At 38.7% G+C, this 24,083-nt stretch overlaps 2 protein-coding genes across 4 annotated transcripts; one reads left to right on the top strand and one right to left on the bottom strand.

Moving 5' to 3' along the window:
• Positions 1-3,087: 3,087 nt before the first annotated feature.
• On the bottom strand, positions 3,088-10,125 carry LOC119629092 (uncharacterized). The gene is made up of 6 exons (XM_062670957.1): positions 9,852-10,125; positions 8,783-8,890; positions 7,743-7,943; positions 6,325-6,534; positions 5,315-5,406; positions 3,088-4,238 (listed from the first exon to the last, which is right to left on the bottom strand). The coding sequence occupies exons 1-6, from the start codon at positions 10,005-10,007 to the stop codon at positions 3,866-3,868; spliced, it is 1,140 nt and encodes a 379-aa protein (XP_062526941.1). The 5' UTR covers positions 10,008-10,125; the 3' UTR covers positions 3,088-3,865.
• Positions 10,126-14,193: 4,068 nt separating this feature from the next.
• LOC101741194 (zinc finger protein 28) lies at positions 14,194-22,747 on the top strand. 3 transcript variants are annotated; one of them, XM_062670954.1, is made up of 10 exons: positions 14,203-14,414; positions 14,493-14,637; positions 15,412-15,528; positions 15,812-16,204; positions 16,751-16,950; positions 17,685-17,792; positions 18,753-18,950; positions 19,968-20,079; positions 20,442-20,546; positions 21,688-22,747. In XM_062670954.1, the coding sequence occupies exons 2-10, from the start codon at positions 14,506-14,508 to the stop codon at positions 21,820-21,822; spliced, it is 1,500 nt and encodes a 499-aa protein (XP_062526938.1). In that variant the 5' UTR covers positions 14,203-14,414; positions 14,493-14,505; the 3' UTR covers positions 21,823-22,747. The 3 variants fall into 3 exon arrangements, with proteins under 3 accessions (XP_062526940.1, XP_062526939.1, XP_062526938.1); XM_062670956.1 differs by having other exon boundaries at positions 14,194-14,637; positions 16,865-16,950; XM_062670955.1 differs by having other exon boundaries at positions 14,198-14,637; positions 17,685-17,768.
• Positions 22,748-24,083: the final 1,336 nt, after the last annotated feature.

The raw sequence follows: 24,083 nt of genomic DNA, 5'->3' as shown, positions 1-24,083 counted from the left end.
CACGAATACGAGAGAGTGAGATGGAGCGAGTGCATGAAACTGCGTGTGGAGCTCTTTCATACGCTCTCTATGCTCTACGACCTACGTGTTACAGTCGATAGTTGAATAAATTAAAATGTTTTGCTATGGATTTTGACCTTGACCATGCATCATTCCTACGAGCACTTAACCTTAAGTGTTTGTAGACCATTTCTTAGAAAATCATAATTCAAAATTCGAGAATTTTAAAACATTCACCACTTTCGCTATTCGGTATCTCGGTTATGGGAAAAAGGTTGTAAGGCTACAACGAGCTCAATTTACGTTGTATATCAGAATAACGTGGTATTTTAATTAACAACTGATAGGTTATAGTTTTCGGTGCATCGTACAATACCTACATTGAAAAATAATGAAAGTAGTAGAGTAGTTGAAATTATGACAAAGTAATTACAGTACATTAATAAATTATGCAACCAGCTGTAACAATAAACCTAAAACTAAAAACCTTACAAAATAATAATTACCATAATAATTGCCATAAGCGGCAATCTATTTTTATATAGTGCTTTTAAAAAATTGTATTTTTAATACCTTTTTTGAAAAATATTGTGTAATTAATAATAACTTAATACGTGATTCGCTACACTACAAACAGCTACTAGACTTAACATGTCCGCGGAACTAAACAGCTTCAAACAGCTACTAGACTTAATATGTCCGCGGAACTAAACAGCTACAAACTACAAACAGCTACTAGACTTAACATGTTCGTGAAACTAAACAGTTCCGCGAACATGTTTACTGGAACTAGTTCCGACACTCAAAAGAACGATGTCATGTTCAATCCAGTTCCGAACATGATTAGCGCACGTCTACTGTATAGTGTATTATTTAATAGTTCCATTTTTCCAACTGGAAAGACGAAAGTGTCATACCATAGAGCTTAATTTTGAATATATTTTTTATGAAAAATTGTATAGAGCGTAATTAAATGAAGTTGATTAATTTGAGACATTAATTAATTAATATGAAATTAAATAAGGGGAGACGAGATGGGATGAAAGTCTTAGCAATAATGGTTGTTACTTACCGAGACTTTTTCGGTGGACTTTTTGGAAGAAGCCGATGAGCCGCACCCAGAGGAAATATTTTATTTTCTCACAAAGACTAAACGGTCAATAAGCCACCATCATTACACGTTAAAATCTGTAGCTGAACACTAAATTAATAACAAACAAATCACAGATTTTCACGCTTCGCTTTCTTGCCAATAAGTCTCGTACAAACTTCGTTACCAGTCGACTTCTTCATGAGTGTCTACCATTTGTTTTGACTGAGAGCAGAGTTTGTTTCATCTATCCTGCACGGTGTTAGGGAGCGCTGGCCTCGGCACGTTCAATTATTAGGTTACATTTGTACCGGTTCCATTTTGAACATGGCTTTACTGTCTAGGTGACTTTTTGGCGGGAACGCGAGGAGTGAAGAGTTGTGTGATTTGTTTTATTTTGTCTATTTAGTGTTTCTTCAGGTTTAAATATGTAATAACGGTGGTTTATTAACTATTTAATATCTGTGAAAGTGCACAAAAATGAAACAAAGCCGCTGGACGTAACTTTACTAGGCACTAGGGTAGTGATCGCACACGAGCGCTACTAGAGCCAGAGACGCTTTTGATGATTTTTTTTATTAGTATAATGATATGTGAAACTAGTTTTGCTAAAATGTGCATGCATGTTAATGTTATTGCTATCTTATTCTATTCCAATAAGTGAAAGGGAAAAGAGCTTGTTCCAAACTGTTTCGTTTCTGGCTGTTTGCTGTGGAATGGAACAACGCAACATAATATGGAATATAGCTAAGCGTCCACAGGTCGGTATCGTACGCATCGGACGCATCGCATTTAACGGATGGTAGTATTCTTTGTATAGAAAGTCATACAAGTGCGTCCACTAATCGGCATTGTACGGATCGCACATCGGCAATGCCGACACCGATGCTCCGAGAGGCAACTTTTGAGATGCGTGCCGATGACGTCATACGGAATGCCGACCAGTGGACGCACTGCTCGCGCTCGCGCCACGTCATCCGCCATTTGTGGATGGATGTCAATAAGAAAATTGAATTTAGCTTGAGACATCCGAAAATATTGGAAAAACTTGATGTCATCATTTAACAGATCAGGAAATAGTGCGTGGTATTCTCCATGTTCCGATCTCTTCTTAAGTATATCGTGTATCCAGATATTATGTTTTCTTTTTTTAGATGTTCCTGCATTTTCTTCTTCTTCAGCTAACAAACAAGCAATAATGACAAATAATTGTTCGCTTTCCTCCATTCTCACAAACACAGCTCAATCACTAAGAAAATCCGAATGAAACTGGCATCGGCAATCCGATTGCTGGTACTTGCGTCAGCAATCCGATAGCTGCCGATACAGTGGACGCAGTATGAAAAAATAATGCGGTTGATGCGATGCGTCCGATGCGTACGATACCGACCTGTGGACGCTTAGCTTATGGCACAGTTGTTTCGGTCCATAGACAACAGTTCCAGGTTTTTTCATAGACGAAACTGTTCCGTTTGACTGCTTCGATAAATACGCCTCACCCCTGCTTTGGAGGGTAGAAGTGGTACTTGATAAGAAAAGGGCAATTTGAAAAAATGTCCACCTGTAAAACTAAACAGCGAGTTGTTGTTGGAAGACTCACCGAAACAGCTCTAGTGTTGGATGTGAAAATGATGTGAATACAGCAGTTTTAAACAGAGTAAAGACTGAAGGGTTTAAAAATTTAATATTTGTCCTGACTCGTGTAGTTTAAAAATATACAATATTTAAATTCTCAACTGTTTATTTAGATTACTATTTATGTAGGAAGTGTTTCTTTCCTTTTCAATTTAGTATCCAATTCTAGCAGTCTATGACACGCTGTTTTTCAAATTTTTCCACTTGCTACTGTGGCGCCACCTTAATTGGCTTCCCTTTCAGCAGACAATTTTTAATACACAGAGACGGCCGTCTTTAATTCTACCCTTCATAATTGAAACATAACAGTATGGGACGATGTAAAGTTTAGAAAAGGTAAAGTAACATATAATAATAAACCATTTATCAATTTTACTTTTATTTAATGACTTCGGTAATAGTTATATTAATTCTATGTTTCCTCTGACGGTATTACATTCATTACATCTATAAATTCTGTGTATTCGGAGAAGTAGGCGTGGCGGTAGGCGTGGCGGTAGCCATCACAGAACACAAGATATTAGACAGATGCCTGAATCTCGTCTATGATTCCTACGAAATTTTAAAGATAAGCTTGCATATTTATACAAGTTATGAACAATAACATTTGGACAGTCGGTCTACCGAGCAATTACACACGCTTGGTGGAAGATCTTCTCATTGTCCGGTATGGCATGCTGCCCTATTTGAAACAGAATCGCAGAATCCCGGGATGGCAGCGTCTCCTTAGTGCAGCCCCGTACATCTACTGGTGGTAGGACCTCTTGTGAGTCCGCGCGGGTAGGTACCACCGCCCTGCCTACTTCTACCGTGAAGCAGTAACGCGTTTCGGTTTGAAGGGTGGGGCAGCCGTTGTAACTATACTGAGATCTTAGAACTTATATCTCAAGGTGGGTGGCGCATTTACGTTGTAGATGTCCGTGGTCTCCAGTAACCACTTAACACCAGGTGGGCTGTGAGCTCGTCCACCCAACGCCACTCAAACGAATGTACAGTAAATGCTGTGGTGACCGAAACCGGTCGCCACTCGCCAGTCGAGGCAACAACACCGAGACGAACGCACGTCGCTCTGCGCTCCGCCGCTCCCATATATACAACACGATTCAACACGACATAACCGACCAGCAGCTATACGGGTATCTACATAGATAATTCTGTAATCATTTCTGCATTTTGTAGACTTCTCCTTCTTCTTTCCGCTTCGCGCTGCTTCAGTCTATCTCTGTTCTGCTGTCTGTACCTTCGTTGACGTTCCCTTTTTTTCTGGAGAGCATTCATTTCTTTGTCTCTCTCGTTTATTTGAATTGATGACGGTCGAGTTTCTTCCCAACCCGATAAACTTTGAGCAGTTACAATTTCTTCATTATTTATTGTGTTTGATGACGCAGATAGTCCGGCAATACTTTGTGTATGTTGTATACGTTTTCTTCTTTCCGCTTCACGATTTTTCAATTTGTCTCTGTTCTGCTCTCTGTATCGTTTCTGACGTTCTCTTTTATTATCATGATCGGCTCTAAAAAAAAATATATAAAGTTTTTTTCCTACCAAAGCTGGTAACCTTGAGAGGGGTAACCGAGCGAGTTGGTGAGCTCGCGGAGCTCTAACCTGGGTAAAGGTATAATAGAAACTAAATAAATGAAACTTATTTCATTAGATTAAATATATACAGCCCACCTGGTGTTAAGTGGTTACTGGAGCCCATAGACATTTATAACGTAAATGCGCCACCCACCTTGAGATATAAGTTGTCAAGTATAGTTGTTGTAGACATTGTACGGTTGCACCACCCTTCAAACCAAAATGCATTACTGCTTCACGGCAGAAATAGGCAGGGTGGTGGTACCTACCCACGCGGACTCACAAGAGGTCCTACCACCACAAAAAATGAGGACACCTCCAAAAAGTCTTACTGAATTACAATACCTTCAAAGCCGTGGTTTTTCAAAATTCATTTCGCTAAGCATGTAACAACATGTCTCATTCGCATGCGATTGGGACATGTTTCCACTTCAGCCCATCTTTTTAAATTCAAAATTGTTTATAGTCCAGCCTGTGATTGCGGTGCTGAAGTCTGTGACGTTAATCACATTTTCTTTTCTTGCTCTCTAAATGATACTCTTCTTTCTATCTAAAGTTGATTTCATTACATTACGTATTCCTTTTCCTACTTCCATTATGTGTCTTTTATCTATGAATTCTCCTAATGTATACAGTTTATTGTCTTTATTTATATTATCGAATGATGTACATATTTAATTTAATCTTATTTATATATGTATTTTCATTTATTCTCTAACTTTCCTAATCTTTCCCTTGCGAATCCGATCAAGTTTATTTTTTTATTACGTAGTTTCCCAACCTTTTATTTTGCTCTGTGGCAAATGCGCAAGCCGCGCGAGCCAAAATCAAACAGAAGAAGAAGAATTCAAGAGCTTACTGCAAGAATAGTCACTACTGTGAGCTGTGATGTTATACAAAGAGATTTTCATGAAAGGAGTACAAAATAAAAGTCTTAGCATATGAACAAAGGTGCTGGCTGCTTGCACCTTTATCAGAAAAAGAGGTAATAATTAAAAAAAAAAAACTCACAGAAGATGAACCGTCGAACCGTGAGCGAGAAGAGTAGGTGGTCCCGTGGGTGGGATGGGTTCGACGAGGACGGTGACCGGTGCTTGAGGTACCTAAAAGCACCGTTAATCGGGAGGATCCGTAATGACGTGATTTTTTTGACATACAATGTTATTGCTTCATTATGCAGTTATTTGTGACATGAGTTCAGTATGTATTTTTATTAGAACAATTAATTTTTTAAACGCAACGGGATTAAAATAGGAAGTAGTGGTTAAGTATTGGTTACTGGTTCTAGGTAGCCTCAGGGATGCTGGGAGTGACTGTTGTTATATAACAGTTTGAGATGACGTTTGCATAGCAAACAAATTTTGTCATATCTTCTCAAATCTCTTCTGAAGAGAATCATTCCAAAATGCCACCCATTAATAAGCAATCCCTAGTATGGGAGAGACTTGTAGGAATTTACTATTTGCAAGAGATGTTTTTTTTTTATTGCTTAGATGTATGGACGAGCTCAAGGCCCATCTGGTGTTAAGTGGTTACTGGAGCCCATAGACATCTACAACAGAAATACGCAACCCACCTTGAGATATAAGTTCTAAGGTCTCAGTATAGTTACAACGGCTGCCCCGCCGTTCAAACCGAAATGCATTACTGCTTCACGGTATAAATAGGCAGGGTGGTGGTACCTACCCGCACGGGCTCACAAGAGATCCTACCACCGGTAAGAATCTTATCTTTTCGTATCTTTCTCTATTAAAAACTGTCAACTGAACACCTCAGATGGTAAGAAAGTTACCTGATACTAACTTATTTAATATGTAAATATTTTTTCACTGTTTCATGTTATTCATTTACACATATAGGTAGTAACAGCAACAGAGGTGCCACTGACTGCCAGTATCCAAGAATGACAGTAAGCACTTACCGCTAAGTAAAGAATGAACAGCAAGCTTAGTTGCAAGAAATATAACAAAATTTATATAGTAATCAATAATATTTTATTCATTACTGTTATTAACATTTACCTGTAAAGGTTCCTGAAGACTCTGTACTGTTGCCTTACTAATATTGTGTTTTTCTTCCAACTTAACTTCAATATCATTTTCATCTTCATCATCTTCATATCGAGCAGTGATAGGTTCAATTTTGATTTCTTTTACATCATTTGAGGTCGATATTACTTTAAAATTATAGTTATTCAATATTGTAGACATGTTAACATTGTTATGTGGAATCTGCAAATAGTAGTATCATCTATCATTAGGTCAGTAAATACATTTCACATTGAAGTAAACGTTCATACAATAGCAACATTTGAATACTTGTCAAACTTTCTATTTATTGCTTAGATGCTTGGCTTGGCTTTTTCCCCGCGCCTTGAGGCCACTCGGAGTATGTTGGACTTGATGATCTGCAGATGTTGGGAGCAGACTGCGGACTCAAGGGTATTTTGGGACCCTAAGGCACTAAACGACTCCCCTGCACTCACACACCCGACATCCGATCTCCGCCCGTGTTCAGAAGCCGGTCATAGAAGGGGGGGTGCCCGCGGTCAGCACTACAATCAGACGGCGCCACGCCGAGGGCACCCGCCCGGCCGGTCGTCGAGGCAATCGTCAAATACCAATGATGGCAATTTCCGTGGAGGTGATGCCAGTGGTGTTCCGGGATATCTCGCTGGGTAAGAACCAGCCTACCGGATCGGAACGCGATACACTGCCGACCGGCTTGCTCTTCTACAGTATGTTCGGCAAAGACAGTGACGACGGCAACACAGACTGAATCGCGGGCCGCCGCCGCCGACGCGTCGTCCCATCTTCCTGGTGCCAGCTCGTTAGAGTGACGCTAGCGTGCGGCGCAGCCTCGACCCCCTTAGGTCGCCACGTGACCATAACCGGGAGGACACTGCCTCCTCTCAGGGGCTGGAGCTGGACCAACACCCTCCTAGAGACCCCAGCTCGGCGGCGGCCGCCGAGAGGGGAGAAGAGCTCTCTCTCTCCCGTACCGCAGCCTGCTTCTGTGAGATGGTGGACTCGCAGAAGTCGAGCATCGCCTGCCAGCACTACTTCGCGACAGAGGGTGGTGTTGACCTAATGCAGGCGCACAAGACACACACACCACTTCTCATTCTCGATTAAAAATTGTTTGGTGAACATCTCAGACGGTAAGAAAGTTGCTTGCAGTGAAATCTCACAGAAGAACTTGAGTAGACATATAATCTAATTGTTCCTGCTTACTTAAAATGTAAATATTTTCTGTTTTATCTTATTTATATAAAAGTAGTAACAGCAACAGAGTTGCCACTGATTGCCAGCGTCCAAGAATGACAGTGAACACTAACCATAAATTATGTCCAAGCTTAGTTGCAAGAGCTATAACAAAATTTCTAGAAATCAATACAGGAATAAATTGTATTTTATTCATTAATATTACTGTCATTTACCTGTAGAGGTTCTGGAAGACTCCGTACTGTTGACTTACTAATATTGGGTGCTTCTTCAAGCTTAACTTCAATTTCAATGTCATCTTGAAATTGTGGAGTTAAAGGTTCAATTTTGATTTCTTTGACATCATTTAAGTTTGATATTACTTCAATATTACTTCGTATGAGATTTGTGGTTATGTTTGCATTATTATATGGAATCTGCAAATAGTAGTATTACCGAATATGAGCGCAGTAAATACACTTTTACTGGTGGTACGATATCTTGTCAGTCTGCACGGGTAGGTACCACCACCCAGCCCATTTCTGCTGTAAAGCAGTAATGCGTTTCAGTTTGAAGGGTGGGGCAGCTGTTGTAACTATACTGAGACCTATATTATATCTCAAGGTGGGTGGCACATTTACGTTGTAGATGTCTATGGGCTCCGGTAACCACTTAACACCAGGTGAGCTGTGAGCTCGTCCACCCATCTAAGCAATAAACAAAAAACGAAACCTGAACTTTACTTTTAATAGAAACATTTGAACACTTGTCAAACTTTTTATTCATTGGTTAGATGCATGGCTGAATCATGGTATATATGTATTATCACATTGTGTGCTGGTGCCCTAGAAACATTAAGCGCCGACACGTTATCAACCACTTAAAACCTGAGCTCTGACATGGTTCGCTTGTTCACAATCAATGGGTATGTGAAGAAAAACTAAAAAATGTTGTACATTTTCGTAAAACACTATTTAGTTACCATATTCAATATATCCAAATAAAGATAACGAAAAATAGAAGCAAAAGAGCCAGTACTTAAGTGACAGACTTCGAATCCCACATATTCACAAGGCCGGCTTACAATGTGTTAAGTGTTTATCAGAGCTCATGTACATGCTGGCACCAACACAGAAGTCTTAAATGAACGAAGTAAACTTTCTAACCGGAACGGACGAACTCTTCGCAGTAGGAGTAGGCAGGATTATGGAATCTATCTGTGCAACGTCGCAAAATAAAATAAATAAAATACTATGTTAGAAACTCTATTACGTACCTGTGCCTTGAGCGTGGAATAGCTCTGTTCCACTTGCCTGAAGAACAGATTGATCTTTTTCATGAAACTGTGGCATTTGACACACACAAATAGGTTTTGTATGTTCAACTGGAATAAAAACAATAGCGTCTTAAGACCTTTTTACTATTCACAACAGTAAAAAATACTACGATATTATTTTTGATCTTCGCGAGTAGTAGGCATAATTAAAACTATTTATACATTTTAATCTAACGAGGTTCCTGCTCATGTCGGCATTAAAGGAAATGAGTATGCAGATGATTTGGAAAAAAAGGCTACATTGCATGGTGATAGAATTTTTTTTTATAATACAATGACCAATATATTAAGTATTGCTAAGAAAACTTTATTCCGTGACTGGAGCATAGAATGGGAATCTTTTAAGTATAAGTATTCTATAATCCAACCAACAAAACCCCATTCCCCGTGGTTTTTAAGTACAGAAATCTTAACAAAAGTACCACTAGCATTCTTATCAGAATGCGGCTGGGACACGTTTGTTCACCTGTCCAACTGTTAAAATTCAAAATAAGAAATACAGCAATATCCGACTGTGGATTCGAGGAAGGTACTGTGGATCATATATTCTTCAACTGCATTCTTAACAACAATTGTGATTCCCTATATACTTTATTAAAAAACATAATCCCCTTCCCCATCAACATGAACTTCCTATTAACTTTCTCCAGTAAAAAGGTAGTCTACTCGCTTGCATCTTTCAACTGTTAAATACAAAAATTGTAAAACTAAATAGGTAACTATATTTTCAGTTCATGCCTGTAAATGTTATGTTAATGTCCTAGCATAATTATGTTGATACCTCCACTACCCGACGTTGGCAAAATTGTACTTTAATCTAAGTAACGAAAGCCAGAAAGAAAGGGGGAAAAAAACGTTTATTATTGATAATATATTCCGAATTTTCGATTATTTCAGTTTCCGTGGTCACAAACCACTAAAGTAAATAGCCCGAGATTACGCCGCAAAATTAGTTCTAATTGTGATAAATTACTGGTTTTTAGTTTTTTTATTGAACTAGAAAAGTTACCTTTTCTTTAAAATGATTTTGAAGGAATATCCGGTGTTTACAAAACTGAAATCGAATCAAGGTTTTACTGTCATTTAAACAACAAAAACAAACATTTGCTTTGGGCTTATGAACTTCGTCGTTTGTCATACAATAATTTAGATCAATCAAGTCCATTTTTGCGTTTGTTTAGCATTTAACTTGTTTTTTTATTAGATACATACTTCAGTGGTTTTTGTACATAGTTTTTCAAACCTTTTGATTATGACAATTAACTGTAATAACTAGTAGTTCTATTTTTCCAACTGGAAAGACGAAGGTGTCATACCATAGAGCTTAATTGTGAATAATTTTTTTATGAAAAATGTATAGAGCGTAATTAAATGAAGTTGATTAATTTGAGACATTAATTAATTAATATGAAATTAAATAAGAGATGAGATGGGATGAAAGTCTTAGCAATAATGGTTGTTACTTACCGAGACTTTTTCGGTGGACTTTTTGGAAGAAGGCGATGAGCCGCAACCAGAAGCAATATTTTATTTTCTCACAAACGCTAATCGGTCAATAAGCCACCATCATTACACGTTTAAGTCTGTAGCTGAACACTAAATTAACAACAAACAAATCACAGATTTTCACGCCTCGCTTACTCGCCAACAAGTCTCGTACAAGCTTCGTTACCAGTCGACTTCTTGATGAGTGCTCTACCATTTGTTTTAATTGAGAGCAGAGTTTGTTTCATCTATTGTGCACGGCGCACAGTGGGTCGATACTATGATTTTAGTGACTTAGGCACCAACTTTGTTTTTTTTCATTTTTCTTTATGTAGATAGATAGAGCTCGTTAATCTAAATAATAATTGTTTTAGGCAAAAATTACAAAAACTTTATAGTTTGGTCAGAAAAATGTGTTTTGTGATTTTTTTGTATGGAGCGGGTCACATTAAATTAAATTCCTGCTAAGTACCGCGAGGTCCCGCTTTGAAACTTTATTTTCCTTACACCTTGTGTATTCTACTATCATTTGATGCTACGAACATGTGCATAAAGTTGCAACTCTGCCAAATAAATGGATCGAAAAAAATGAATAAATACATAGAATAAAAACCTTTATATTTTTTTTCGTAAGTGCTTTTAAGTTAAATTTGATATGGATTAGTAAGTAAAAGCACGTAATGATACCCATAATTACATAATACCTAACAACAATACATTTAGTAGGTCTCTAATTAAGCAATCTCTCTAAGTTTTATATATTTTGTTTCACCATTCGATCTTTGGGCCAGAAGACAAAAGAAGATTGTGTAAAATATCCTCATTAGTCGACGTTCTACTTATTTTTTTAGAATAACAACTCTCTGTATATTTCCGAAAATCTTTATTGAGAGCTTCCGCTGCCTCTTCCGAGAGCTTACCTATTTGAATGGCACGAAAGTTCTTCATTATTGTATATCATCGCCATGAGCCAACAATTTATGGATACTGGAAGGCATATAATAACAGAGATATAAATTAACATACAATTCTGCAGTACCTATATCTACAAAATTCGGAAAAATTGGAAAGGTCCACGCGCTCTCCAGATGTAACAGTCTGAAGAATCACGTGAAACCTCTCTATTCAATCTTTACGTATTCCTGTTATGTGGGCTGTTCCTTCTGCATCCCTGAAAAATCTTCTAGCAGTATTGCCATCATTGGTTGTTCCTACTTCTTGCTTGACAACATCTATAAGTAAACCGCATTCCTTTTTAAACGCTTGCTGTATAGCGCTTTTTCTGATTGATATTTTTTCTTTGTCATCCCCCCTTGCAACCCCATTTCTTGAAGTCCAAATGATAAGATGCAAACAAAAAAGTGTCATATAAAAAATAATCTCACAGGAAACTACATACGATGAAAAAATTGTGAAGTAATAAAATGATATTTACCGATATGAAGTAAGCACTCCATGCATCTTATCCAGACATGTTAATATGTAAACCCATACTGGAAGATTTCTTCATTATTTTCTCTTTGACAAGCAAGTGACTCCAAAAAACTCTGACGGTTTTGCTTTGCAAATATCACAGACAGCAGAAAATGTTTCTGACAAATATGAGGTTATTTTGCCGTCTATCATCGTCATGTGCAATTGATGCTTCACTTCAACTTGTTTGATTTTTGATGGCTGAAGTCTTTCTATTTCTTCTGTTATGCTAGCTTTTATAATTGCCACTGTTGACTGCGTTTCTTAAACATTATTGGACGGCAATAAAAAGTTGATTAGGGTAGATCGTTTTCCCAAACAACTGTTCCATCAAATTTCTGAAGCCTTATAGGAACTAGACTGACCATAAAAATAGATGAATCATCAAACTCTGTTTCAGTTTTCTGTTTAGAATTACTTTGACCTGGGGCTTTATCAAAGCCTATTTGATTATAAGCAGTTGCTCTCTTGCTGAATCCGAAAGCCAAGCTTGCCAAATCCGAAGTAATCACATCTAAAAGCCTATATAGCGCCAAGTTTAGTAATGCTTGCATTTTAATAACAGCTCCTTCTTCAGTATTAATTACCTCGTCTTTCCCTGGATAACATTTGGTCTTTTCTTGCTTAATTTTATATTAAGAAGGGTATAAATCAGACCCATTTTCACTTGCTGCTTCTCTTAGGTTTATATACTGCCACTTACTTAATTTAAGTGAAACTAATAGTGCCTTATCGGGAGAATATGTACTACTTTTCACTTTACTTGTACTTAAACACTCCTTAACTTTTTTTAGATCTTCGGGGTGATTTGACTAGTGTTTCATTATTTCTCCTACATCGTCATTTCCAGTGTTTCTCAAACTATCAGTTGTAGTAGCTTTCATTTCATCCGGGGATAACGAAAGCGATTGGTAAATTTGTTCAATACGTCTTCGTTTTTGCCTGGATCCCAATTCTTCAAAAGGTTTTCGAGGCGTAAAAGTAGATGTCGAGGGTCGAGGCTTCTGTAGTACATTTGAGGGTGGTACATTTTCAACATCTTCAGTATTAGAAATCTCGAGCCTTTCCTGTGCAGTGTTGATAGCTTTAGATATCATTCCTACGGGCCAGTTTATTGCACCTTCTAACCAATCACATTTTTTTCTTATAAACTGCTAACATGCGACTACTTCGTTTTCATATTGCACTTATATTTGAACAAAAGTGCATACAGAATTTTTGGAGCTCAATACTTTTCTCTTCGGTCACGTTTATTTGATTTTGTAGGAATTGAAAGAGTTTTTTATTATCAGACAGCGACTGTAGTTGCTCTCTTAAAATCATAAATAATTCTAAATTGTTAACAAAATTATTCATTATAACGGAAAAAGGAAGATCACAACGACAATCACGAGATGCTAGTAGTAGTACGAATAAACGAACACTAGTTAGTATATAATAAACATGGTCACTTTATACTTCCAGAGACAAACAAATGTTTACTATATTTTCTACTACCCAGTAATGGCTGCTTAACTAGTTATCCTCATTAAATAATGTTAACTATCCTAATAATTAGAGAGATTGCTTAATTAGAGACCTACTAAATGTATTGTTGTTAGGTATTATGTAATTATGGGTATCATTACGTGCTTTTACTTACTAATCCAAATCAAATTTAACTTAAAAGTACTTACGAAAAAAAAAAAAAAGGTTTTTATTCTATGTATTTATTCATTTTTTTCGATCCATTTATTTGGCAGAGTTGCAACTTTATGCACATGTTCGTAGCATCAAATGATAGTAGAATACACAAGGTGTAAGGAAAATAAAGTTTCAAAGCGGGACCTCGCGGTACTTAGCAGGAATTTAATTTAATGTGACCCGCTCCATACAAAAAAATCACAAAACACATTTTTCTGACCAAACTATTAAGTTTTTGTAATTTTTGCTTAAAACAATTATTATTTAGATTAACGAGCTCTATCTATCTACATAAAGAAAAATGAAAAAAAACAAAGTTGGTGCCTAAGTCACTAAAATCATAGTATCGACCCACTGTGCGGCGCGGCGTTAAGGAGCCGGTACACTGCACTGGCCTCGGCACTTTCAATTATTAGGTTACATTTGTACCGGTTCCATTTTGAACATGGCTTTACTGTTTATGTGACTTTTTGGCGGGAACGAGAGGAGTGAAGAGTTGTGTGATTTGTTTTATTTTGTCTATTTCTTCAGGTTTAAATGTGTAATAACGGTGGTTTATTAACTATTTAATATCTGTGAAAGTGCACAAATGTGGGAAAATTAAACATGTGTCATGTTTCACATTAATTAACCAACTTCATTTCATAATATCATTTTTCATATATAAAAAATATACAAAAGGTTAGGCTGTATGGTATGATACCTTTGCCTTTCCAGTTGGAAAAAGAAAACTACTACTACTAGTAAAACATCTGTTTATTATTTTGTTGTGATTTTGTTATGTTGTTATGTTGTTATTTTTTGACATGTTTCAATTCGTTTACTCGTTTAGAAACTTGTATTTATATACTATTGTTTTGATCTCCTCTTTTGAGAAAATAGGCTGGATATAAGATTAAAACAGTACCGTACATAAAAATCAATTTAAAATGTAATTTTTACGATTTACGGAAATATTTAAATCTATAAACAGCACAAAACACAACTTTTAACCAAAAATAATTTATAGTTTCGGTTACAATATGGAATTTGAAGTAAAAAGTGAAATAAACAATGAGGTTCTTCTATGCCGCACTTGTTTGAATGGGGAACAGAAGTTGAAACCATTAGGGCAATTATCTGCTATTTTTCGAAAATTATTTTCGGATTGCAAAGTAAGTATTATTATTTACTCTGCATTTTACTTTACTTTTTTGATTGCTATGGGCTCAGATAACCACTTAATGTTAGAGAAGCACGTCCACCCATCTAAGAACAAAACAATATTTATAAAAACACAAATTTACATCTTTTGAAATGCTGCCAACTTATGTTTGACTACGAATAATAGGTATGGTTCCTTGGATAAAACAGAATTTTGAGGGTTGGCAGAAGAATAGTTAGTTAATTATGTTCGGCTCGGCTCTGCCCCTGGCATTTCTGAAGTCCTTGGGTGACGGTAACCACTCACCATCAGGTGAGCCGTGTGCCTACAAGGGCAATAAAAAAAGCTGTTTAGTTTGAAACTATTTTTTTGAATATTTTTTTCCTCAAATTCGTTGTTCTACAGTATTCTACACTATCTACAGTTTTCTACTGTCGATATAAAAAAATAATAAAAAGACAAAGCCACTGTCTTTATTATTATGTTATAGTAAAGTTTGACTTTTTGTAACATAGATTTTTTATTCGTACCTGTTTGCCGGTAGTCTAAGGCGCTATTCTAGCTACTCTTGGACGGATAGGTGAGCTCATGGGCAGTGCTTCCTAGAATCTACCATTGAATCTGAACAAAACACATAAAAACATAATATCTCATTTGAATAGAATAAATTACTTATAAAATATTTACTTATTACTTGCTGATACAACTGTCAGTTTTGAACACAATGGATAGAAAGATTGCCTATTTCTTAAAATCTTTTTTGTGTGAACGAAATTGTTTTCAGGGCTTATTCGACTTGGAAATGATTGAAATATGTTTGGAATGCGAAGCCATGCTGAAAAGGATTGACGATTTTTACAATCGTGTGCAAAGAGCTATCGGACTATTGTTGAGTGGAACGGTATGTAATTGGTAAAATTATTAAATCAATGCCAGTCTCTAAGCATTTACAGCAATCACTCGAACGTAAATTAAGTCATGGAGCTTTCAGTGTAAAGGAGTCACGGGGCTCGTAGATAGCACAACATGAGTGTTGCTACCTATGGGGATATTCAGTTTTACATGCCAATAACACTGAGTTCCACAATCCATATATTTTGTGTTCGATCAACAGGTCGATCGCGATCTACCAGTTGGCCACCCCTGCTATAAGGTATTAATGTAGGTGCATATTTTGATTTCAGAAATTCAAGAGTAGCTCTCTCTCGTTCCCGGAAACAACGAAGCAATGCGTGCAAACAGAATGTGTAGAGTTAAAAAGAGAATTTAACAAAGAAGCTTCTGTAGTTTTAGATGCGGAAGAAATTGAAAATAAAAAGCAGAGAATGAAAAAGCAAAGTAACTGGGCGAGAAGACGAGCCTTATTAAACAAAAAGCCCAAATATGTAATAATAAAATTACAAGAGAACACAATGTTTAAGAAGAAGAGATTCAACAACGTTGACGAATTGAATTCATTTCTGAATACCCACAGATGCAGTGATCTTTTTAAAGGGAAAGAGTTCAAATGTGAATCTTGCGTGTACTTTTTCAAAAATAATAGGTTACTGGAGAGTCATAACAAGAGATATCACAATGTGAGTTCCTTCTGCACTAACTCTGTAATTCAGTAAACTATGGCTATGATTTTTTTTCTCGTATGTTACCACAAAAGTAACATACTTTATAACCTGGATTAATACAGAATTTTTATCACAGTTTTATCTGTGAGATGTAGGAAAAAAAGTATTGCGATATCCACGGTAATCTGTTAATACTAGGGCTTTAATTGTCCCTGTAGTCTGACGAGCGATACGGGCCACCTGTGTGCTTAGTGCGAGTTTTTTAACGTTCTCGAGTTAAAACGTTTACCTACGTTTGCCGCTAGGGACGCTGTTCCAACTGCATACAAATTTAAGTTAACTTTTACGCTATCGAGAACGTTAAAAAACTCGCACTAAGCACACTGATAATGAGTGGATACCGTTGCTCAAGGCATGGCTAAGCCACTTGCCTATTACCGTTCAATAATCGTTGCCAATAAATAAAAAAAGGTCCACTAAAAAACTTTGTAGTCTTTAAACATTTTATATCCTCGATTTATCAACACGCAACTGAAAGAACTATCTATTGGTCATTGACAGAAGAGATTGTCATACATCTGTGATATCTGCGAGTCGAATTTTCCCGACAAGCTTCGCCTGAAGATGCACATCGCCAGCCATTTTGACGTTTACGAATGTCAGTATTGCCGACAGATATGTCAGGGTGACAGCTCGAAAGGTAGACACGTCAGAGAGCACGGCGCAGTGTTGCAGTGTTTGAAATGCGACGCTAAATTTAGGTAAGTGTTTTTTTTTTCGAACTAAACCAGTGGCTCTCAAACGCCGTGACCCTAGTCCCCTGTCAAGTTTGTATCGTTATTTACCAATACGATATTTTTGACGTGATAAAGTTGTATGAATCGTGTGCATGTTGAGCACTCTGGATCCAAACCAGCCTATAGGTTAAGGTAGTTTTGACATTTATTTTAATTTTTTGTTTTATTATTATTATTATTATATTTCGAAATTGTACTTATTGTTTTTATTTAATTTTGATATACTAAATGAAATGTTATTGTTAATGAATGTAATATGGATGCAAAATCTGAAGTAAGTGAAATAATTAAATAAACGAAATAAATCGATGAACACCGGCTGCACGCACGAAAAAGTGTCACGTTCCGCCCGAGCCTGAGCGTGCGAGCGAGAGCACAGAACAAGCGATAGAGAGGCACGATCGGCCCAAGCGTTGGCTTGTGACACATTGTATCTCTGTTCTCGCGTGACGTCAGAGCTAGCAGTTCGAATAGTTCCGCTGCTGACGTCATCACGTCAAACTATCGTCCGTAAAGTGACTTTACAGACAAGCAATTAATTTTTTTGCCTGAATCTCGCTTTCGACATTTTTAAGATAAGCTTGCATATGTACAAGCTCTGAACAACAACATTAGGACCGCCCGTCTACCGAGTAATATCACCCGCTCGGTAGAAGATTTTTCTTTTAGTCGTTTAAGCATCCGACACTATGGTTTAGCGAGCGTCGTGACTTCTACGCGCACCACAGACGGCTCCACGAGATTTTCGTCTGTCATCACTGCGGAGTGTCCTTCAAAATGAGGTACTGCATCAAAGATCATTTGAGGTGAGTCAGAGCTGGTTAGTCTGCCTTAGCCTTCAGCAGCGGGGCTCGGCTGTGTCCTGGCGTCGCTTGTGCCCATGAGCCTCTACCGACGACGGCAATGACAAAAGCTTTCGAAGCGATGATTATATTGGCAGTGCGTCGGTCTGGCGGTAAGTGGCCACCGGAGATCATCGTAAACACTGTCGTCTGAGTTTAATAGCAACGCGGATTGGTTTTTTTTATTGCATCTAAATGGGCGGACGAGCTCACAGTCCAGGTGTTAAGTGGTTACTGGAGCATTTAAACCTTTTTTTTTAAATCTGAAAGTTTTTTAATTTTTTAAGAAAGCACGTTATACATCTTTTTGAATGTACAAAGCCAGAGAGCAATTCCAATTATAGAATAAACATAGCTTCCACCATAGATAATACTATTATGATAGTCGAAGCTAATGCGCGGGAAATTGAAGCTTCATTTGCATATATAGTAATAGTAAGGTTCGTAAGTGCATGCGGCAGAGATGCGAATGTTGAGATGGATCTGTGGAGTGACAAGAATGGACAAGATAAAGAATGAGTATATCAGAGGAAGTGTGAAAGTAGTTCAGGTGATTGACAAATTAAAGAGCGGACGGTTAGCGGTTGGTGTGACATGTGATGCGTAGAGAAGAGATGCATGTGACTAGGGGATCTATGGAAATGGTAGTACAATGTAGAGGGGGAAGAGGTCGACCGAAGAAGACATGGATTTGGTGTGTGAATGACGATATGAGAGAGAGAGAGAGGAGTGAGTGTTAAGATGACGGCTGATAGAAGAGAGTGGAAGAGAAAAATTAGCTGTGCCGACCCCATCTAGTGAGATAAGGTAGAGAACAAGAAGAAGAAGAGTAAGGTTCGTATTTCGTAAGCGCATTCGAATTCAAACGAGGCCGTTGACCTCTCATCTATTCGTGATACATTGCGTGTCCGTCTTCAATATCAGAAGGAGACACGCCCCGAAGAAGTGCACGTGCTGCAATAAGACGTTCGCCCGTTACAAGTCGCTGTGGATGCACACGAGGTTGTCGCACGCATCCGCCGTGCCCGCTTACTGCGTGGAGTGCGACAAGCACTTCACCGACGTGTACAAATACAGAAGACACTTGAACGGCCCGAAACATAAGCCGGGGAAGAAGCGGAGGTTGGTGAAGTATTGGTCGCTCCGGGGATAACAGTTGTAAGGCCTCTTGTGAGTACGCACGGGTAGGTACCACCGCCCTGCCTTTTTCTGTCGCAAAGCAGTAACGCGTTTCGATTTGAAGAGTAAGACAGCCGTCTCGAGGCTTGGGGCGGCTATCTCGTTGATGATGTCCATGGTCTCCGGAGACCAATTAATACCAGGAATCTCGTCCACCCGACTAAAAAATAAAGCAATTATATACATGTGTGTGCTTATACAGAGTGTAAATATTCATGAATGTTTTTCATTTATTTAAAATGCTTTGAAACTTGATGTCGGTCGTGATTAGGTCGTGGTCTATTGGAATATACTGTTTCACCGAAATGGGCAGATCGGTGGTGCCACTCGCGGAGACCATACCACCAGTGAACCGCGGTAATAACTATTCTGGTGAGTCTCTCAGTCGCTTTACCAAGCTCAGGGTTAGCGTATTCTGGGTAGATTCGTAAGCTATACATCCAAAAAAGGAACTCATCGATATGGTTGTTTTAGAAGTGAAACTTCTTTAGGCGCGTTGAGGGTGAAATTTAACTCGCGGCTTCGTTACGGCTAGAGGAAATATACAATTTAGGGAGAGCGATAGGGAGAACATATACAGAGCGTCGCGCTAACCACTCAACCGCGGAGAGGGAGAAAGCGAGCTAGGTCGTCTCTCTTATACAAGTCCTGCTTACCAGCGTGGGCCACTAGATGGCTTGTTATTATTTTCTAATTGCTCCTGTAGATGGCAGTAACATATTAACTATCTTATATTTTGCTTTTATTTTGCAGGATAAAAAAAAATATATATATTTCTATAATTTAAAATATATATAAACGGTAAAAAGGGGTCGTTTTTCTCATACATAGCATTCCCTATTACAAAACTTAAGAAAACCACAATACTACACACCGCAAAAGAAGTTTCACTTCCTTCACGTGCACCAAGTTGCACGCGCACTATTTTATTGGTTTTTTTTTTTTTTGCCTGTTCAACAGGATCCCATGTCCGAATTGCGGCAAGGTCTTCAGTAAAAACATATACATGAAGAACCATTACGATTTGGTTCATTTGAAGAAGATTCACAACAGATGTGAAGAGTGCGACAAGGTAACATCTGTCAAAATACGTTTTTAGCCTAACTGAAATTTTGTTTGTTTGTATTTGGTTGGTTTGTGTGATGCGTCCGCCTGTGACCTTTGTAATCTGTAGTCACTTATGGCGGTCAGTGGTATTATTTGGTGATATCAGCACACAACTATTCCCATAGACCTCAAGTCTCGTATTGGGTGGCGACATTCACTTTGCAGTGTCTATGAGCACCGCTGACCACTTAAAACCGAGTGAGCTCGTTCACTTGTGTCCCCCCTTAAAACTGGGAAGTTCTCGGTTGACGAAAAAGTAACGTCGCGTCCGCATTAGCTTCAGTTTGTATCAAGAGACGCGTCAACAACCACACTGATCTCCAACAGAACTACTTAAGGAAGGCGGATCTGTTGAAGCACAAGCTGAGGATCCACGAAGGGGTCTCGCCGCCTCGGAATAAGATCTGCGGCGTCTGCAGTAGGGGATTCACGGTAAGCTCTTTCAGGCACGTTCTAGATTGTTCGACGGGAACGCGAAGTCGGATGAATTGATTTATTTTGTCAATTTTGTCTGCGGGTCATCATAATTTCCTACAGGGGCAAGGGACGGTCCTTGAGGCTAATACCTCCGTCCTTCAAGATACGGATTAAAATGATTCAGTCCGCATTTGTGAATTGGCTAAAGCACATTGATATATATCTCGGAGACGATCATTAGTTTGGTAGCTAAACGAAACGCAGCACAGTTGCCTAGAGATGGCAGCGAGATTGCGGTATCGTCGGAACTCTGCTAACTTCGTGCTGCGACAGAGCCTAGCCGATGGAGGCGCGTAGATGCCATCACACTTACCAGCCTTCTTGAAGAGCGGTGCCTCCGTCCTAAGAACTGTCATTCGTTTTCATTTGCTGACGTCAAGAGAAGATTTATAAATTGTTCTAAGACAACAAACGTGATTGGTGTACTCAATATTTCTCTTAGTTCGATCGCCCTTTTCGCTTCTACGATGTCTGACGATGGTGTTAATAAATGTGGTTTCTCCGACATATATGTACTTACGTACTATCAGCCCACAGACGTCCAATGCTAGACATAGGCCCCCAAGTCTCGCCACAAATATCGGTCCTGCGCTGCTTGCATCCAGTGGATGCAAGATATATGATATACTTTTTTTAGATACTTCATTAAAATATTGGACGCCACACATTGCTAACGCTCGCGCTGGCCTGTAACAGGTATACTACGCGCATGCGTGCAAGTGCCACGCATTTACACTCGCTCTATGTCTTTCTATTCCCCTTCTTACAGGTGGTAGGACCTCTTGTGAGTCCGCGCGGGTAGGTACCACCAGCCTGCCTATTTCTGCCGTGAAACAGTAATGCGTTTCGGTTTGAAAGGCAGCGCAGCCGTTGTAACTACACTTGAGACCTTAGAGCTTATATCTCAAGGTATGTGGCGCATTTACGTTGTAGATGTCGATGGGCTCCAGTAACCACTTAACACCAGGTGGGCTGTGAGCTCGTCCACCAATCTAAGCAATAAAAAATAAAAATAAATCCCCAGGAGCGTTGAACGTTTAACGCAACCTTGTTGGAAGTCGCAAGTTTTTGCTTCACGTATTTAGGTATATTACAGACGAACAGAATACTCGCGAATCATGTCCGCACGCACACAGGCGAACGTCCGTATTCGTGTGCGATCTGCGCCGCCACGTTCACGCAGAACTCTGCGCTGTCAACTCACGTTCGATCGAAGCATAGAGACGTGTGAGATTCTTCTTAAGGGACTTTATGACATGGTAACTAAGACTTTTAGGTCAAGCATTATTTTAATTTTAATGGAAACTGCACTATATGAAAATTGATATTGTGAAATGAAATGAAGTTGATTAATATAAAACATGGCATGAAATGAAATATGAAATGTTATTGGATGAAATATTATATAATCTCAGTAAAATGGTGGTCGTTTACGGAGACTTTTTCAGTGGACTTTTTGGAGGATCCCGAGAAGTTAGGAAGTTACGTTCAACGGTTTTATTTAGTTTTTCCACATTTGTGCACTTTCACAGATTAATAAACCACCGTTATTACACATTTAAACCTGAAGAAATACTAAATAGACAACAAATCATACAACTTCACTCCTCGCGTTCCCGCCAAAAAGTCTCGTGTGAAATTCATTCGCGAAGCAGCTGCTCTTGAGTTGTTAGGTCTCCTTCGGAGGCGCTCGGGCAGCTGTAAGCTAATCCCACCCCTCCTGGCTGAGCATTTGCTCGTCCACCGGTCCTGCTGCAACTGGAAAGGCCTCCGAGCCACTAGTAATGCTTCGATCATAAAAAAGAGAGGTATGAGCACAGAGCTTCTCAAAGTTTTATTCTAAACGGAAATCTTTGTTTCGGCCTGTTGTGGACATAAATGTCGCTCTAAAGGAGATATCTCACGGAGTCCGGTCGGGGACGTGTTGCCAGTTGAATTTTACATTGTGCTTGCTAGCTGACTACAAGAATTTTTATAGAAAATTACAAATAATAAAATAAAGGTAATAGAATTGAAATTGAATCTTATAAAGCAGTTTAATAATAAGTATTTGTAAAAAAAAAGAAGCGTTATCTGGTTTTTGTTACGTTCGCACTTAATAGTAATTAATTTTGAAATAAAAATGACAAAATAAATTAATAAATCATTTGTAACAATTGTTGTTTTTTTTTTCATTTTCGTCGAGTGATGTCATTTAGCTAAGACCCGTTTGCCTAGATAGACAAAAATAATAATTTGATCTCATGTCTCATAACGGTGACAACGTACCAACGCTGGGGGCGGGTGGTGATCTGCCAACAAAAGCAACGAAAACGTCGCGCTGATTAGAATTATTGAGAAATTGAGTTTCAAAACGAAATTTGGCAGAACGCCCGTTTGACGCTAAGTGGTCACCATCCACCACCAGTGAGCGCCATCGACTTAGTCTGGTCTTTCGACGTCATGGAATATATTTGTTCATCTTTACCCTGGGTCGCACGCGGAAACCAATATTCGCCACTATATCAAGCATATAATTTAAGATCATAGTTTATTACGTTAGGTAAGTGAACGAGTTAACCATCCACTTTTTTTTTTGCTTTGCTGGGTGGACTAGCTCACAGCCCACCTGGTGTTAAGTGGTTACCGGAGCCCATAGACATCTAAAACGTAAATGCGCCACCCACCTTGAGATATAAGTTCTTAGATCTCAAGTATAGTTACAACGGCTGCCCTACCCTTCAGACTGCTTCACGGCAGAAATAGACAGGGTGGTGGTACCTACCCGCGCGGACTCACAAGAGGTCCTACCACCAGTAATACCACTAATAATACCACTTTGCATTAAGTGGTTATCGGAGCCCATAGATTCCGTAACGTAATAAAAATATCGCTTTTTTGTAAATACGGGGGCTTGCGAAATGAGGGTTGAGAGCCGCTGACCTTTTTTTGTAATTGCTTCGATGGATGGACGAGCTGATGGTCCACCTGGTGTTAAGTGGTTACCGGAGTTCATAAAGCCCTGTTTTCGGCAGCCCAGAGTTTCATGCCGATTTATCTCCTTGTTGGAACCGCATTTCGAATCGATGGTAAAGTTAGGATCATTTAAGAGCACCTATAATCAAGATTATCCATGGATTTATGTCTAGATCTATTTATATAAGTATGACTAGCTGACTCGGCAGACTTCGTAGTGCCTCAATCGATAAATAAAAGACCTTAACTTTTGTATAAAATAAACTTAAAATAAACAAAAGGAATCCGTCCGACGGGGGACACATCAAGGGAAAAACAAAATTGCTATTTTTATTTAATTCCGAGCTTTTTCATACTTATCTATTATATAATTCAAGACGAGTTTTAGCGAGACTAACGAACAGCAATTCATTTATATATATATATAAGATTAATAGTACACCGCAACATACCTTTTTTTTCGGGTCGGGGGCCGAACCTTCTACTAGGTCCCCGCGCCTAGGGGGCTCGCGGGGTATGTGGGACTGATCCACGACT

The sequence above is a fragment of the Bombyx mori genome, chromosome 11, assembly GCF_030269925.1.
Source record: "Bombyx mori chromosome 11, ASM3026992v2".
NCBI lineage: Eukaryota > Metazoa > Arthropoda > Insecta > Lepidoptera > Bombycidae > Bombyx > Bombyx mori.
The sequence above is the reverse complement of the archived record's forward strand: the minus strand, read 5'-3'. Positions and strand labels throughout refer to the sequence as shown.

Coding starts and splice junctions, on each gene's coding strand:
- LOC101741194 (XM_062670954.1), top strand. CDS start 14,506: ATGGAATTTGAAGTAAAAAGTGAAATAAACAATGAGGTTCTTCTATGC. Junction 16,951..17,684: donor AAATGCGACGCTAAATTTAG/GTAAGTGTTTTT, acceptor ACTATGGTTTAG/CGAGCGTCGTGACTTCTACG. Junction 20,547..21,687: donor TCTGCAGTAGGGGATTCACG/GTAAGCTCTTTC, acceptor GGTATATTACAG/ACGAACAGAATACTCGCGAA.
- LOC119629092 (XM_062670957.1), bottom strand. CDS start 10,007: ATGGACTTGATTGATCTAAATTATTGTATGACAAACGACGAAGTTCAT. Junction 6,535..7,742: donor GTCTTCCAGAACCTCTACAG/GTAAATGACAGT, acceptor TACTATTTGCAG/ATTCCACATAACAATGTTAA. Junction 4,239..5,314: donor GGTTCGACGGTTCATCTTCT/GTGAGTTTTTTT, acceptor ATTTTTTTTTAG/AGCCGATCATGATAATAAAA.